Raw genomic sequence first — 15,599 nt, 5'->3', positions numbered from 1 at the left:
TTCGTAGATAAGAAGGCCAATTCATCAATGGCACCAACTTCATCTGGCATTCACAGGCAGCTCTTTGTTGACCCCACAAACCTCTTCTGATCGCTTCACGCAAGCAAGCGACGTATTGATCAGCAAAGAGGCAGAAAGAAAACAACACGTTTCTCTGGCAGGAAGAAGGCCATCAGACGCGTGGGATAATTCTCAGTTTAACATCCTTGCTACGTCTGTGCCATTTGGAGATAATTGTCGGGCAAATACCGTAATGCAACGCCATCGATTGACCTGACCAGCAAGACCCGGAGCCGACGAGGCTGATAATGGGATCTGAAATGACAAATCCCTTGTGGGTGGATGAAAAACACTGTCATGGGTGACAAAGAGAGAGTTACCTGGCTGCAATGTTTGCTCACGCAGAGACAATCAAAAAAAGGTGGCATTGCACCAGATCTCTGCAATCTGAATAGCCTTGCTGCTTGCAAGCCTGGCCGCTTTCTACCTTGTGGAATCCTTGGATGGCCAGGTTGAATAGCCATTAATAGTCTCGGAGCGGTAGGTATGAATGATGCAATTAGTCACCTTGATTAGCATTTAATGGCCTTGCAGCTTCAAAGCCTGGTTGCTTCCTCCCTGGGGGAAATCTTCTGTTGGGAGGTGTTAGCTGGCCCTGATTTTTTCCTTTCCGGAATTTCCAATTTCCCTGTTTTCAGAGTGTTGCTCTTTATGTACTGTCCTGATGTTAGAGATTATATTGTTCTGTATTATTATACCAATATCCACAAGGGAAGTCAGTTATCAAATGCCGTGAGCATCTAGATTGGGCAGGTGGAACAACGTCAATGACTGTAGAATGAATGCAGTTTGACATCACTTTAATTGGCATAGCTCAATGCTATAGAATCCTATAGTTTTGCAAGGTCTTTAGCCTTCACTGCTAAAGTGGGCTGGTGTCTCACAAAACTACAATCATAGATTCAAAGAGTTGGAAGGGACCTCGAGGACTATCCAGTCTGCCATGAAGACACAATCAAAGCACCCCAGACAGATGGCCATCCAGTCTCTGCTTAAAAACCTCCAAAGAAGGAGACTCCACCAACACATCTCATCCAATTTGGCTCAAATCTGCTGTCCTCGGCAACAACTTCAGCTGGTTTAGCATGATCCAGGTCTCTAAGATTTAAATCTGCTTAATTGAAAGACTGATCAACTAATGCCAAGATTAAGACTGCATCTCTATGTACTCGGCGTTTCGTAATCAAAATCTCAGGCTCTTAGACTGGCTCTACAGTTTAGTGTGAATGCGGTTTGACCTCGCTTGAACTGTCATGGCTCAAGGCTATGGGATCCTGGGAGTTGTAGTTTAGTGAAGCTAAGACTTCGTTAAACTACAACTCCCACAATTCCATAGCAATGAGCCATGGCACTTCTAGTGGGGTCAAACTGAATCCTGGGAGTTGTAGTTCGGTGATGCACCAGCACTCTTTGGCAGAGAAGGCTAAAGATCCTGTAAAACTACAACTCCCATGATTCCATAGCAATGAGCCATGGCACTTCCAATGGGGTCAAACTGAATCCTGGGAGTTGTAGTTTGGTGAGACATCAGCATTCTTTGGCAAAGAAAGCTAAAGGTCCTGTAAAACTACAACTCCCACAATTCCATAGCAATGAGCCATGGCACTGCCAATGGGGTCAAACTGAATCCTGGGAGTTGTAGTTTGGTGAGACATCAGCACTCTTTGGCAGAGAAGGCTAAAGATCCTATAAAACTACAACTCCCACCATCCCATAGCATTGGGTTGTGGCAGTCAAAGCGATGACATCAAACTGCATTAATTCTACTGTGTGGAATGGCTCTGGAAAAAGAAAATTCCACAAATTCGAAGCCGCCACCAAAAAGGCCCTGTCTCCATCCCTCTACCCTGCCATATAATCCAGATTATCAAAGCAGATAATCCACATTATCTGCTTTGAACTGGATTATATGAGTCTACACTGTCATATAATCCAATTCGAAGCAGATCTGGATTTTATATGGCAGTGTAGAAGGGGCTTCCCAAATGCACTTCTGTCCAAATGATGATGAGACAAAAATAAACTCTTTCATTAAAAACTGTAAAAGAGGCTCATATAAATATACAGTAGAGTCTCACTTATCCAAGCTAAACGGGCCGGCAGAAGCTTGGATAAGCGAATATCTTGGATAATAAGGAGGGAATAAGGATGCCTATTAAACATCAAATTAGGTTATGATTTTACAAATTAAGCACCAAAACATCATGTTATACAACAAATTTGACAGAAAAAGTAGTTCAATACTCAGTAATACTATGTAGTAATTACTGTATTTACGAATTTAGCACCAAAATATCACAATGTATTGAAAACATTGACTACAAAAATGTGTTGGATAATCCAGAACGTTGGCTAAGCGAGTGTTGGATAAGTGAGACTCTACTGTATACAGTAGAGTCTCACTTATCCAAGCTAAACGGGCCGGCAGAAGCTTGGATAAGCGAATATCTTGGATAATAAGGAGGGATTAAGGATGCCTATTAAACATCAAATTAGGTTATGATTTTACAAATTAAGCACCAAAACATCATGTTATACAACAAATTTGACAGAAAAAGTAGTTCAATAGGCAGTAATGTTATGTTGTAATTACTGTATTTACGAATTTAGCACTAAAATATCACGATATATTGAAAACATTGACTACAAAAATGGCTTGGATAATCCAGAGGCTTGGATAAGCGAGGCTTGGGTAAGTGAGACTCTACTGTAGATATAGATATAGATATATAAAAACTGGTTTGAGTCCAAGCAATATCGAATAATTTTTTTGGGCATATCCAGAACTGAGCTGGGAATTTCTTGCATCGCCAGCAGTTTAGACTAGATGACCTCTTGTTGTTCCATCTCTAGAAATCCATGGTATTTAAAGACTAGGCTTTGTTTAAACATCCATTTCTCTCTTTTTTCATATTTGTTTCCCGAGAGAACATCTAACAACATCCGATTACAACAGGGCTCTGCCTCCGGGCGAAGTGGTATTTATGAAACCGATTAGTTTCTTTTTAAAGTTTCCCAAAAGTGAATCATAATGACTTTAGATTCGCCGGTGACGCTCAGGCGTCGGATTTGATCCCCGCAGGTTACAAAGAAATGCAGAGAGTCAGATTTAATCGAGATACCGGCTGCAGCAAAAGGTCGCTGGAGACACGACGTAATAAACGCAGACCGTATCGATACAGACGGAGAATGGAAAGTTTAGTGTGTAAGAAGTGGCATTTCTCTGTCATCATAGCATGAGCCAATGCCCGAGAAAAATGCTATTTTTTGGCTCTCTTGTGCTCCTTCCATACCACTTGTATGTGCTCTTCTGGTATTGTTTCTACCAAGAGCAACAACAATTTATTTATACAATTTATACCTCACAACCTCTGAGGATGCCTGCCATAGATGTGGGCGAAATGTCAGGAGAGAATGCTTCTGGAACATGGCCACACAGCCCGAAAGACATACAACAACCCAACAATTTATTTATCTGATTGACAGGTAATCATAAGATTCATATATGTGTGTATCTGTAACTGAACCCTAAATTCAGAAAAAAATCCTGCCTTTATATTTCCACTAAATTCAGAAAAAATCCTGCCTTTATATTTCCACTAAATTCAGAGGAAATCCTGCCTTTATATTTCCACTAAATTCAGAGGAAATCCTGCCTTTATATTTCCACTAAATTCAGAAAAAATCCTGCCTTTATATTTCCACTAAATTCAGAAAAAATCCTGCCTTTATATTTCCACTAAATTCAGAAAAATCCTGCCTTTATATTTCCACTAAATTCAGAAGAAATCCTGCCTTTATATTTCCACTAAATTCAGAAGAAATCCTGCCTTTATATTTCCACTAAATTCAGAAAAATTCCTAGCTTTATATTTCCACTAAATTCAGAAAAAATCCTGCCTTTATATTTCCACTAAATTCAGAAAAAATCCTGCCTTTATATTTCCACTAAATTCAGAAAAAATCCTGCCTTTATATTTCCACTAAATTCAGAAGAAATCCTGCCTTTATATTTCCACTAAATTCAGAAAAATCCTGCCTTTATATTTCCACTAAATTCAGAAAAAAATCCTGCCTTTATATTTCCACTAAATTCAGAAGAAATCCTGCCTTTATATTTCCACTAAATTCAGAAAAATCCTGCCTTTATATTTCCACTAAATTCAGAAAAATCCTGCCTTTATATTTCCACTAAATTCAGAAAAATCCTGCCTTTATATTTCCACTAAATTCAGAAAAAATCCTGCCTTTATATTTCCACTAAATTCAGAAAAAATCCTGCCTTTATATTTCCACTAAATTCAGAAAAAATCCTGCCTTTATATTTCCACTAAATTCAGAAAAATCCTGCCTTTATATTTCCACTAAATTCAGAAAAAATCCTGCCTTTATATTTCCACTAAATTCAGACGAAATCCTGCCTTTATATTTCCACTAAATTCAGAAAAAATCCTGCCTTTATATTTCCACTAAATTCAGAAGAAATCCTGCCTTTATATTTCCACTAAATTCAGAAAAAATCCTGCCTTTATATTTCCACTAAATTCAGAAAAATTCCTGCCTTTATATTTCCACTAAATTCAGAAAAATTCCTGTCTTTATATTTCCACTGAATTCAGAAAAAATCCTGCCTTTATATTTCCATTTTCTGATGGAGGAAAGTTTTACAAATACCATGGACTATCAAAAAGACCAATAAAGAGATCTGAGAGCAAATAAAGTCAGAAGCCCCATCTACACTGCTGTATAATGCAGTTTGAACTGGATTATATGGTCAATGTAGACTCATATATTGCAGATTGAACTACAGTAGAGTCTCGCTTATCCAACATAAACAGGCCGGCAGAACCTTGGATATGCAATAATGTTGGATAATAAGGAGGGACTAAGGAAAAGCCTATTAAACGCCAAATTACATTATGATCTTACAAATTAAGCACCAAAACATCACGACAGAAAAACCAGTTCAATACATGGTAACGTTATGTAGTAATTGCTGTATTTACAAATTTAGCACCAAAACATCACAATGTATTGAAAACACTGACTACATAAACATCGACTACTAAAAGGCAAACTGCAATGGATAATACAGAATGTTGGATAAGCGAAGGTCGGATAAGCGAGACTCTACTGTACATTGAACTGGATTACTGTATATACTCGAGTATAAGCCTAGTTTTTCAGCCCTTTTTTTAGGACTGAAAAAGCCCCCCTCGGCTTATACTCGGGTGAGGATCCTGGTTGGCTTATATTTGGGTCAGCTTATACTCGAGAATACATGGTACATTTAGTATTTTTCTCTATTATTATTGGTATTATTACATTTATTATTTTTCTCTATTATTATTACATTTATTATTCTACTCTATTATTGTTGCAACTATTACATTTATTTTACTCTATTATTATTATTATTATTATTAATACATTTATTATTCAACTGATCTTATTATTATTACATTTATTATTCTACTCTATTTATTATTACATGTATTATTTTCCCATATTTATTATTATTATTACATGTATTATTTTACACTATTATTAAAAGGATACATAAGCACATTTACATTGAAGAAGATGAGAATAATGATTTGATCAGAATTGGACAGTCTTATCTTAAATTAAAGCTTGATGTAAATACAGTAGAGTCTCGCTTATCCAAAGTAAACGGGCCGGCAGAACGTTGGATAAGCAAATGTGTTGGATAATAAGGAGAGATCAAGGAAACGCCTATTAAACATCAAATTAGGTTATGATTTTACAAATTAAGCACCAAAACATCATGTTATACAACAAATTTGACAGAAAAAGTAGTTCAATACACAGTAATGCTATGTAGGAATTACTGTACAGTAGAGTCTCACTTATCCAACATAAGCGGGCCGGCAGAACGTTGGATAAGTGAATATGTTGGATAATAAGGAGGCATTAAGGAAAAGCCTATTAAACATCAAATTAGGTTATGATTTTACAAATTAAGCACCAAAACATCATGTTATACAACAAATTTGACAGAAAAAGTAGATCAGTACGCAGTAATGCTATCTAGTAATTACTGTATTTACAAATTTAGCACCAAAATATCACAATATATTGAAAACATTGACTACAAAAATGCGTTGGATAATCCAGAATGTTGGATAAGCGAGTGTTGGATAAGTGAAACTCTACTGTATTTACGAATTTAGCCCCAAAATATCACGATGTATTGAAAACATTGACTACAAAAATGCGTTGGATAATCCAGAACGTTGGATAAGCTAGTGTTGGATAAGTGAGACTCTACTGTATTCAAAAACATTTAACCTACTGATGCCTCAATTAATGAAATTTTTTGGTATCTCTTTTTATTTCTGAAATTTCCCACCCTCGGCTTATACTGGAGTCAATGTTTTCCCAGTTTTTTGTGTGTGGTAAAATTAGGTGCCTGGGCTTCTATTTGGGTCGGCTTATATTCAAGTATATACGGTATATGAGTCTACACTGCCATATAATCCAGTTCAATCTGCATTATAATGGCAGTGTAGATGGGACCTGAATTAGAAGCACTAACCGAAATTATCAGAACTAAGAGTGCAGTTTAACACCACTGTAAGTGTTATGGCTCAATGCACATGGGAATTGCAGTTTGACAATGTCATTGGCCTTCTCTGCAAAGTACTGATGGTATCACACCAAACTACAACTCTCGTAGCATTGAGCCATGGCAGTTAAAGCGGTGTCAAACTGCTTTCATTCTACAATGGAGCAGCACCAGAAGGCTATAATACAGGGGTCCCCAAACTAAGGCCCGGGGGCCGGATGCGGCCCATCGAAGCCATTAATCCGGCCCCCACGGCACAAGGGCAGAAGGGGGTTGGGCTAAATGACCCAAGGGGTCTCTTCTTCTCTTACAACCCTTATTATTAATATTAATATTGAGGCTGGGAGGCCATCTGTCAGGGGTTCTTTGCTTGTGCTTTTGGTGCACAGAGGCAGAAGGGGGTTGGACTCAATGGCCCAAGGGTCTATTGTTGTTGTTGTTGTTGTTGTTGTTGTTGTTAACATTGAGGCTGGGAGGCCATCTGTCAGGGGTGCTTTGCTTGTTCTTTCAGTGCACAAAGGCAGAAGGGGGTTGGACTCAATGGCCCAAGGGTCTATTATTATTATTATTATTATTATTATTATTATTATTATTATTATTATTTTATTGTATGACAAAGCAAACAATGTAGATATGCTGGATTTCGTTTCACAAAATCACAAGTCAAACACTTCCCAAGGGTCTAGGACTGTGTGATATATTTTCGGATGATGCGCGCAGATCCCAGTAGGGTGGCCTTTTGCAGTTATTATTATTATTATTGTTATTGACATTGAGGCTGGGAGGCCATCCGTCAGGGGTGCTTTGCTTGTTCTTTCAGTGCATAAAGGCAGAAGGGGATTGGACTCAATGGCCCAGGGGTCTATTATTATTATTATTATTATTATTATTATTATTATTATTATTATTATTAACTTTGAGGCTGGGAGGCCATCTGTCAGGGGTGCTTTGCTTGTTCCTTTTGTGCACTAAGGCAGAAGGGGATTAGACTCAATGGCTCAAGGGATCTCTTCCAATCCTCATTTATTTATTTATTTATTTATTATTGCTCGGTGGCCAACTATAGTCCGGCCCTCCAACAGTCCAAAGGATCGTGAACTGGCCCCCTGTTTAAAAAGTTTGGGGACCCCTGCTATAATACTTTGGACACATCATGAGACTTTGTGGTAAAGGCAGCAACGCTCATAAAAGTAGAAAGTAAAAGTATAGAAAAGCCACATTGCATTTGCAAGACATGAGATTCTTGGAATGCGCTCATTCACAGAGTCAGCGTGAGACAAAGCCAATTTGACAGCCAAGAACAACAATATATAGGCTTCTTTCTTCCACCCTGGACATTATTCCACAGATATATATACTGTATATACTCGAGTATAAGCCTAGTTTTTCAGCCCTTTATTAGGACTAAAAAAAAACCTCCTCGGCTTATACTCGGGTGAGGGTCCTGGTGGGCTTATATTCAGGTCAGCTTATACTCAAGTATATATGGTATATTTATTATTTTTCTCTATTATTATTGGTATTGTTATATTTATTATTTTACTCTATTAATTATTATTATTATTATTATATTATTTTTCTCTATTATTATTGGTATTGTTACATTTATTATTTTACTCTATTAATTATTATTACATTTATTATTTTTCTCTATTATTATTGGTATTGTTACATTTATTATACTCAAGTATATATGGTATATTTATTATTTTTCTCTATTATTATTGGTATTGTTATATTTATTATTTTACTCTATTAATTATTATTATTATTATTACATATATTATTTTTCTCTATTATTATTGGTATTGTTACATTTATTATTTTACTCTATTAATTATTATTACATTTATTATTTTTCTCTATTATTATTATTGGTATTGTTACATTTATTATACTCAAGTATATATGGTATATTTATTATTTTTCTCTATTATTATTGGTATTGTTATATTTATTATTTTACTCTATTAATTATTATTATTACATTTATTATTTTTCTATTATTATTGGTATTGTTACATTTATTATTTTACTCTATTAATTATTATTACACTTATTATTTTTCTCTATTATTATTGGTATTGTTACATTTATTATTTTACTCTATTAATTATTATTAATATATTTATTATTTTATTCTATTATTGTTGTTACTTTTACATTTATTTTACTCTATTTCTATTATTATTAATACATTTATTACTTTACTCTATTAATTATTATTAATATATTTATTATTTTATTCTATTATTGCTGTTACTTTTACATTTATTTTACTCTACTTTTATTATTATTAATACATTTATTATTTTACTCTCTTTATTATTACATTTATTATTTTACTACATTGATGATTATTATTATTACTACATTTATTATTTCACTCTATTATTATTAAAAGGATACATAAGCGCATTTACATTGAAGATGAAAATAATGATTTAATCAGAGTTGAACAGTCATATCTTAAATTACAGTTTGAGGTAAAGATTCAAAAACATTTAAACTACTGATGCCTCAATTAATGTAATTTTATTGGTATAAAATAAAACTGGAGTCAATGTTTTCCCAGTTTTTTGTGGTAGAATTAGGTGCCTCGGCTTATATTCGGGTCGGCTTATACTCAAGTATATATGGTATATATCCCACATGCTTCACTGCCAACAGAACCTCTGAAGATGCCAGCCACAGATGCAGGCGAAACATCAGGAACATGGCCATACAGCCCAAAAAACTCACAGCAACCCCACAATATGTAGAACCATAGAGTTAAAATTCAGTCTAACCCCTTTCTTCCATGCAGGAACACACAATCAAAGCCCTCCTGAGAGAAGGCCAGCCAGCTTCTGCTTAAAAACCTCCAGAGAAGGAGACTCCACTGGACTCTCAAGCAGCAGTGCTTTCCACTGCCAAACAGCTCTTAACCATAGAAAGTTTTTCTGGAAATTGAATCAATGGTGCAATGGGTTAAACCTTTGTGCTACTGAACTGCTGAGCTGAAGGTTGGGAGTTCAAATCAGCAGGACGGGGTGAGCTCCCACTGTTAGCCCTAGTTCCTGCCAACCTAGCAGTTCAAAAACATGCAAAGGCATGAAAAGGACGCTCCAAGTAGTCTTGCTTGTCACACAGTCAGGAGGGGACAATTCAGGCTCCTCGGCTTGGAAATGGAGACGAGTATCTCCCCAAGAGCCAGAGATGAGCACCGTCTCCAGAGCCGGAAATGAAAGGAGAAGCCTTTGCCTTTGTTTGTGTATTTGTGTCTCATTGTATTGCAACAAAAAAACTCATTGCCTCCATATGTTAGAGCAATGTCGGAGTTGCGACCTTTTGTAAAAGCGCTCAAGACTTGGCTGTTTGGCTGTGCATTTAAGTAAATCAGATCTAATTTGCCAAATAGTCACTGTTGAATGTTTTTATGTTGAATGTTTTTATATTGTGGAATGATATTTTAAATTGTAAGTCTCTCGGAGCACTCTGGTGGAGAGCGACTAATTAAGAAATAAAGTGAAGTGAAGTGAAGTGAACAAGGCATTGAATGTTTGCCTTGATCAGTTTATACTGTAATCTGCTCTGAGTCCCCATGGGGAGAAGGGTGGAACAATAACAATAATAATAATAATAATAATAATAATAATAATAATCCCTGGCAGAATATATCAAGCAAAGTGAAGAACCTGCTTTGATTGAAGTCAAAAATCAGAAACTCCTCAAAACACAGCAGACAAAAAACCAGTACAAGAAAACCGCACTACAAACTAGAGCTGACAGCTGGCACAACAAAACATTGCATGGAAAGTTCCTTGACAAAATTGAAGGAAAAGCTGATAAGGAGAAGACCTGGCTATGGCTCACAAATGGGACCCTGAAGAAGGAGACAGAAGGCCTGATCCTTGCAGCCCAGGAGCAAGCCATCAGGACAAAGGCAATTAAGGCCAAGATCGAAACATCAGCTGATGACCCAAAATGCAGACTGTGCAAGGAAACCGACGAAACCATTGATCATATCCTCAGCTGCTGTAAGAAAATCGCACAGACAGACTACAAACAGAGGCACAACTATGTGGCCCAAATGATTCATTGGAACTTATGCCTCAAGTACCACCTCCCAGCCACAAAGAACTGGTGGGATCACAAACCTGCAAAAGTATTGGAAAATGAGCACGCAAAGATACTGTGGGACTTCCGAATCCAGACTGACAAAGTTCTGGAACACAACACACCAGACATCACAGTTGTGGAAAAGAACAAGGTTTGGATCATTGATGTTGCCATCCCAGGTGACAGTCGCATAGATGAAAAACAACAGGAAAAACTCAGCCGCTATCAGGACCTCAAGATTGAACTTCAAAGACTCTGGCAGAAACCAGTGCAGGTGGTCCCGGTGGTGATGGGCACACTGGGTGCCGTGCCAAAAGATCTCAGCCGGCATTTGGAAACAATAGACATTGACAAAATCACCATCTGCCAACTGCAAAAGGCCACCCTACTGGGATCTGCACACATCATCAGAAAATACATCACACAGTCCTAGACACTTGGGAAGTGTTCGACTTGTGGTTTTGCGAAACGAAATCCAGCATATCTATCTTGTTTGCTGTGCCATACAACGTCATTGTGTTGATAATAATAATAATAATAATAATAATAATAATAATAATAATAATAATAATAATAATACTTTTATTTATATACCGTTCTATCTCCTTGAGAGGACTCAGGGTGGTTTCCAACATGTGTGTAAAACAATCAATTCTCAAAACCAACATACAACAATTTAACACAACAGGCATAATAAACAACGACAAAGACGACCCAGACTGATGTATGGATAAAGCACGAGGATATTGGATGAATGGATTTTAACCATATGTTTTATATTTTATACTGTATTTAACTGTTTGTAATAGATTTTATATGCCGTTTGTTTTTAATGACGTGTCGGCATCGAATTGCTGCCAATTGTACATGAGTCCTGAGTCCTGAGTCCCTCCGGGTGAGAAGAGTGGGATAGAAATATTGGAAATAAGATAAATAAATAAACATTGTAGCAAAGCAAAACAATTCAGTTAAAATAGACATACAGTAGAGTCTCACTTATCCAACATAAACAGGCCGGCAGAACGTTGGATAAGCGAATATGTTGGATAATAAGGAGGGATTAAGGAAAAGTCTATTATACATCAAATTAGGTTATGATTTTACAAATTAAGCACCAAAACATCATGTTAGACAACAAATTTGACAGAAAAAGTAGTTAAATACGCAGTAATGTTATGTAGTAATTATTGTATTTACGAATTTAGCACCAAAATATCACGATGTATTGAAAACATTGACTACAAAAATGCGTTGCATAATCCAGAACGTTGGATAAGCGAGTGTTGGATAAGTGAGACTCTACTGTAATTACAATCAAAACCTTTTTAAAAAGCTTCACCTTTCAAATTTTCACTATTTAGCAGACCTTTAACTGGCAGCTGGGGTAGAAATATATTTTAACGAGGCACGTTTTTAATGTAAGTGGACAAAAAAATAAATGTAAAGATGGGCTTAAAACTAACCTAAAAAAATGTGGTATAAACACTGAGAGAGAATGGATAAAACCTGACCCTCAAACATCTGTTATTATTATCATTATCATTATCATTATCATTATCATTATCATCATCATCATCATCATCATCTCTCTTCCTGAAGTTTGAATCCATTGCAATGTCTACTAGGATCTAGAGTAGCAAAAATAACAAGCTTGCTTTGTTGACAACCTTTCAAATATCAAAACATGGCTATTACATTAACTTTCTCTTCTACAAGTTAAACATACCCAACTCCTCATCCACATTCACGTTTTCCAGAACTTTGACCATTTTGGTATTAATAATAATAATAATAATAATAATAATAATAATAATAATACTTTATTTATACCCTGCCACCATCTCCCCAACGGGGACTCGGGGCGGCTTACATGGGGCCATGCCCAAAACCATACAATTCCTTCTCTGGCCACTTTTCACCTCCCCAATATCTTTCTTGAAACCAGCCTGTGTCGGAGTGAGCACCCAACTATTAAAAAAATAGCCCTGCTCATTGTTGACCTAAGCAACCCGAAAGATAGTTGCATCTATCAAGTAAGAAATTTAGATACTGCTTATGAGGAGAGGTTAATTTAACTAATTAACGACACCATAAAAATCGTCCAGCAGCGTTTGGAATGAGGAAGTATCCATCAAGGACTCGGTGTCACAGTGGATGATGAAGCAGCTGCTCCCTCTGTGGCCGAAATCGAGCATATCCTCAGTAAGCTGGAAGCTGGAGAATGTTACATTGCCTCTGTGTCTGTCCTTGTCTCTGTCTGTATGTTCATATGGCATTGAATGTTTGCCATGTATGTGTACATTGTGATCCGCCGTGAGTCCCCTTTGGGGTGAGAAGGGTGGAATATAAATACAGTAGAGTCTCACTTATCCAACATAAACGGGCCAGCAGAATGTTGGATAAGCGAATATGTTGGATAATAAGGAGGGATTAAGGAAAAGCCTATTAAACATCAAGTTAGGTTATGATTTTACAAATTAAGCACCAAAACATCATGTTATACAACAAATTTTACAGAAAAAGTAGTTCAATACGCAGTAATGCTATGTAGTAATAACTGTATTTACGAATTTAGCACCAAAATATCACAATGTATTGAAAACATTGACTACAAAAATGTGTTGGATAATCCAGAACGTTGGATAAGCGAGTGTTGGATAAGTGAGACTCTACTGTACTGTAAATAAATAAATTGTTTACCCAGAACTGGACACAAGATTTTATTCCCAACGAGGTCTGATCAACGCAGAATAAAGTGGGACTATGACTTGCTTCAATCTCAAAGCTTGCTTGCTTTGTTCCTTCCTTCCTTTTGCTTATTTCTCCCTACCGAAATCCATTTTATTACATTAATTACTCACAACAGAATTACGGATATTAAGCTAGATAAGGCGTGGGCAAACTTTGGCCCTCCAGGTGTTTTGGACTTCAACTCCCACAATTCCTAACAGCCGGTAGGCTGTTAGGAATTGTGGGAGTTGAAGTCCAAAACACCTCGAGGGCCAAAGTTTGCCCATGCCTGGGCTAGAAGCACTATCCGTACAAGAGATTTGTTGTTCAATGGCTTGCCAGCTTATCCGCTTAAGAAAAGGTGTATTGTTCTCCAAACTCAAGAGGTTTAGCTTGCTGGGATTGAGAGAAGAATCGGATTACGCAGTTCAACATACTTCGTCCGGGGAATCCAAGTTAATCCGTATTAGTTTAATTAAACTCTGGTTCTTACCTTGCCAGTTTGCTGAGCCCAAGCACCTGTTTGTTCGGCAGGTAACCGATGTGCACCTGAGGACAAAAAGGAGGTTGACGAATGAAATCAATCGATGTAACACTATTTGGCAAGCCCTGAAAGTCCCATGCATGTACATCCATGCTGTATCAATCATAACCCAGAAGTGTGTAGGGTTTTGGGAGTGGAGGAAACGAGCATGCACTCACGCAAGAGTGGGGACAAGCGAAAGATTCAACATGCCCAGAGAACTCACTTCCCAATTTTCCTTTCCTTCCTGCAAAGAATGGGAGAAGTAATCAGACATCTTTAAATGCTGTTAGGGATTCCTCTTCTTCAGAAGAGCAAGGGGAGCAGGAAAGTGTTCATGAATCTGAGGGTGAGTTGGAATCTGAAGAGGAGATTTTGCAAGTGCCTACATTTCAGGAGAGGCGAAAGGAAACAGAGCAGAGATGTTTAGCTAGAATAGCTGCCAGAAATGCAGTTGAGTAATTGGGAACTGCCCTAGCAGCTGTGAGGGGACTCAGGACTATAAAGCAAAAGCAGGTGCAGCCAGCTCTTGCTGGTAACAAACTGACTCTTGGCTCCCCTTGTGCCTGCTTCAAGTCTGCATCTGGGAAACTGCTCCTAAGGATTTATTACTGTTTCTTTCTCTGAAGTAAGATTGCAATTTGGGAATTTATCAGAGACTAAGAACTGTATTTGCCCTATGACCTCCTTGCTTCCTTTTGCATTATTCCACTGAGTGTGCTGTTCTTTATGTTTTGCTGAAGTAAAGCAGTTTGCATTTACTTACCACAGTGTTTTAAGGCAAAACACTGTTCGTGAAAGACGAAACAGGACAAATGCCAGGGTTTATGAAGCTTAGTTCAAAGGCAAAAAAGAAGATCAACACAAATTCATGTAGGATTTAACACTTCAGAGCAGGGGTCCCCAAACTTTTAAAACAGGGGGCCAGTTCATGATCCTTCGGACCGTTGGAGGGCCGGACTATAGTTGGCCACCGAGCAATAATAATAATAATAATAATAATAATAATAATAATAATAGCAACAACAACAATAAAAAAGAGTGTTGGAAGAGACCCTTTGGGCCATTGAGTCCGATCTCCCTCTGCCTTTGTGCACCGAAAGCACAAGCAAAGCACCCCTGACAGATGGCCACCCAGCCCCAATGTTAATAATAATAATAATAATAATAATAATAATAATAATAATAATAAAAAGAGGGTGGAAGAGACTCCTTGGGCCATTTAGTTCAACTCCCTTCTGCCTTTGTGCACCAAAAGCACAAGCAAAGCACTCGACAGATGGCCACCCAGCCTCAATGTTAATAATAATAATAATAATAATAATAAAAGAGGGTGGAAGAGACCCCTTGGGTCATTTAGCTCAACCCCCTTCTGTCCTTGTGCCGTGGGAGCCGGATAAATGGCTTCGATGGACCGCATCCGGCCCCCGGGCCTTAGTTTGGGGATCCCTGCTTCAGAGCATGGGGCTGTTAACCAAGGGAACTCACTTTGAATGTGGCACAACAAACAGAGAAGGATAGCCACTTTGAGTCTCCTTTGTGGAGAGAAAATAAGTGAGGTATAAATTAACAGAATAATCAACTTTCAAGATGTTG

General features: G+C 37.4%; 1 protein-coding gene across 2 annotated transcripts in view; it reads right to left on the bottom strand.

Annotated features, from left to right (window-relative positions):
• The window catches only part of gch1 (GTP cyclohydrolase 1), a 55,716-nt gene that overhangs the window by 18,142 nt on the left and 21,975 nt on the right, over positions 1-15,599 (bottom strand). For both annotated transcript variants that reach the window (XM_062968666.1, XM_062968667.1), the window contains exon 3: positions 13,974-14,029. In XM_062968666.1, the coding sequence (XP_062824736.1) occupies positions 13,974-14,029 (56 nt within the window). The remainder of the gene's footprint in view (positions 1-13,973; positions 14,030-15,599) is intronic.

Source organism: Anolis carolinensis, chromosome 1 (assembly GCF_035594765.1).
Source record: "Anolis carolinensis isolate JA03-04 chromosome 1, rAnoCar3.1.pri, whole genome shotgun sequence".
Taxonomy (NCBI): Eukaryota; Metazoa; Chordata; class Lepidosauria; order Squamata; family Dactyloidae; genus Anolis; species Anolis carolinensis.
This window is presented reverse-complemented; position numbering and strand designations above follow the sequence as displayed.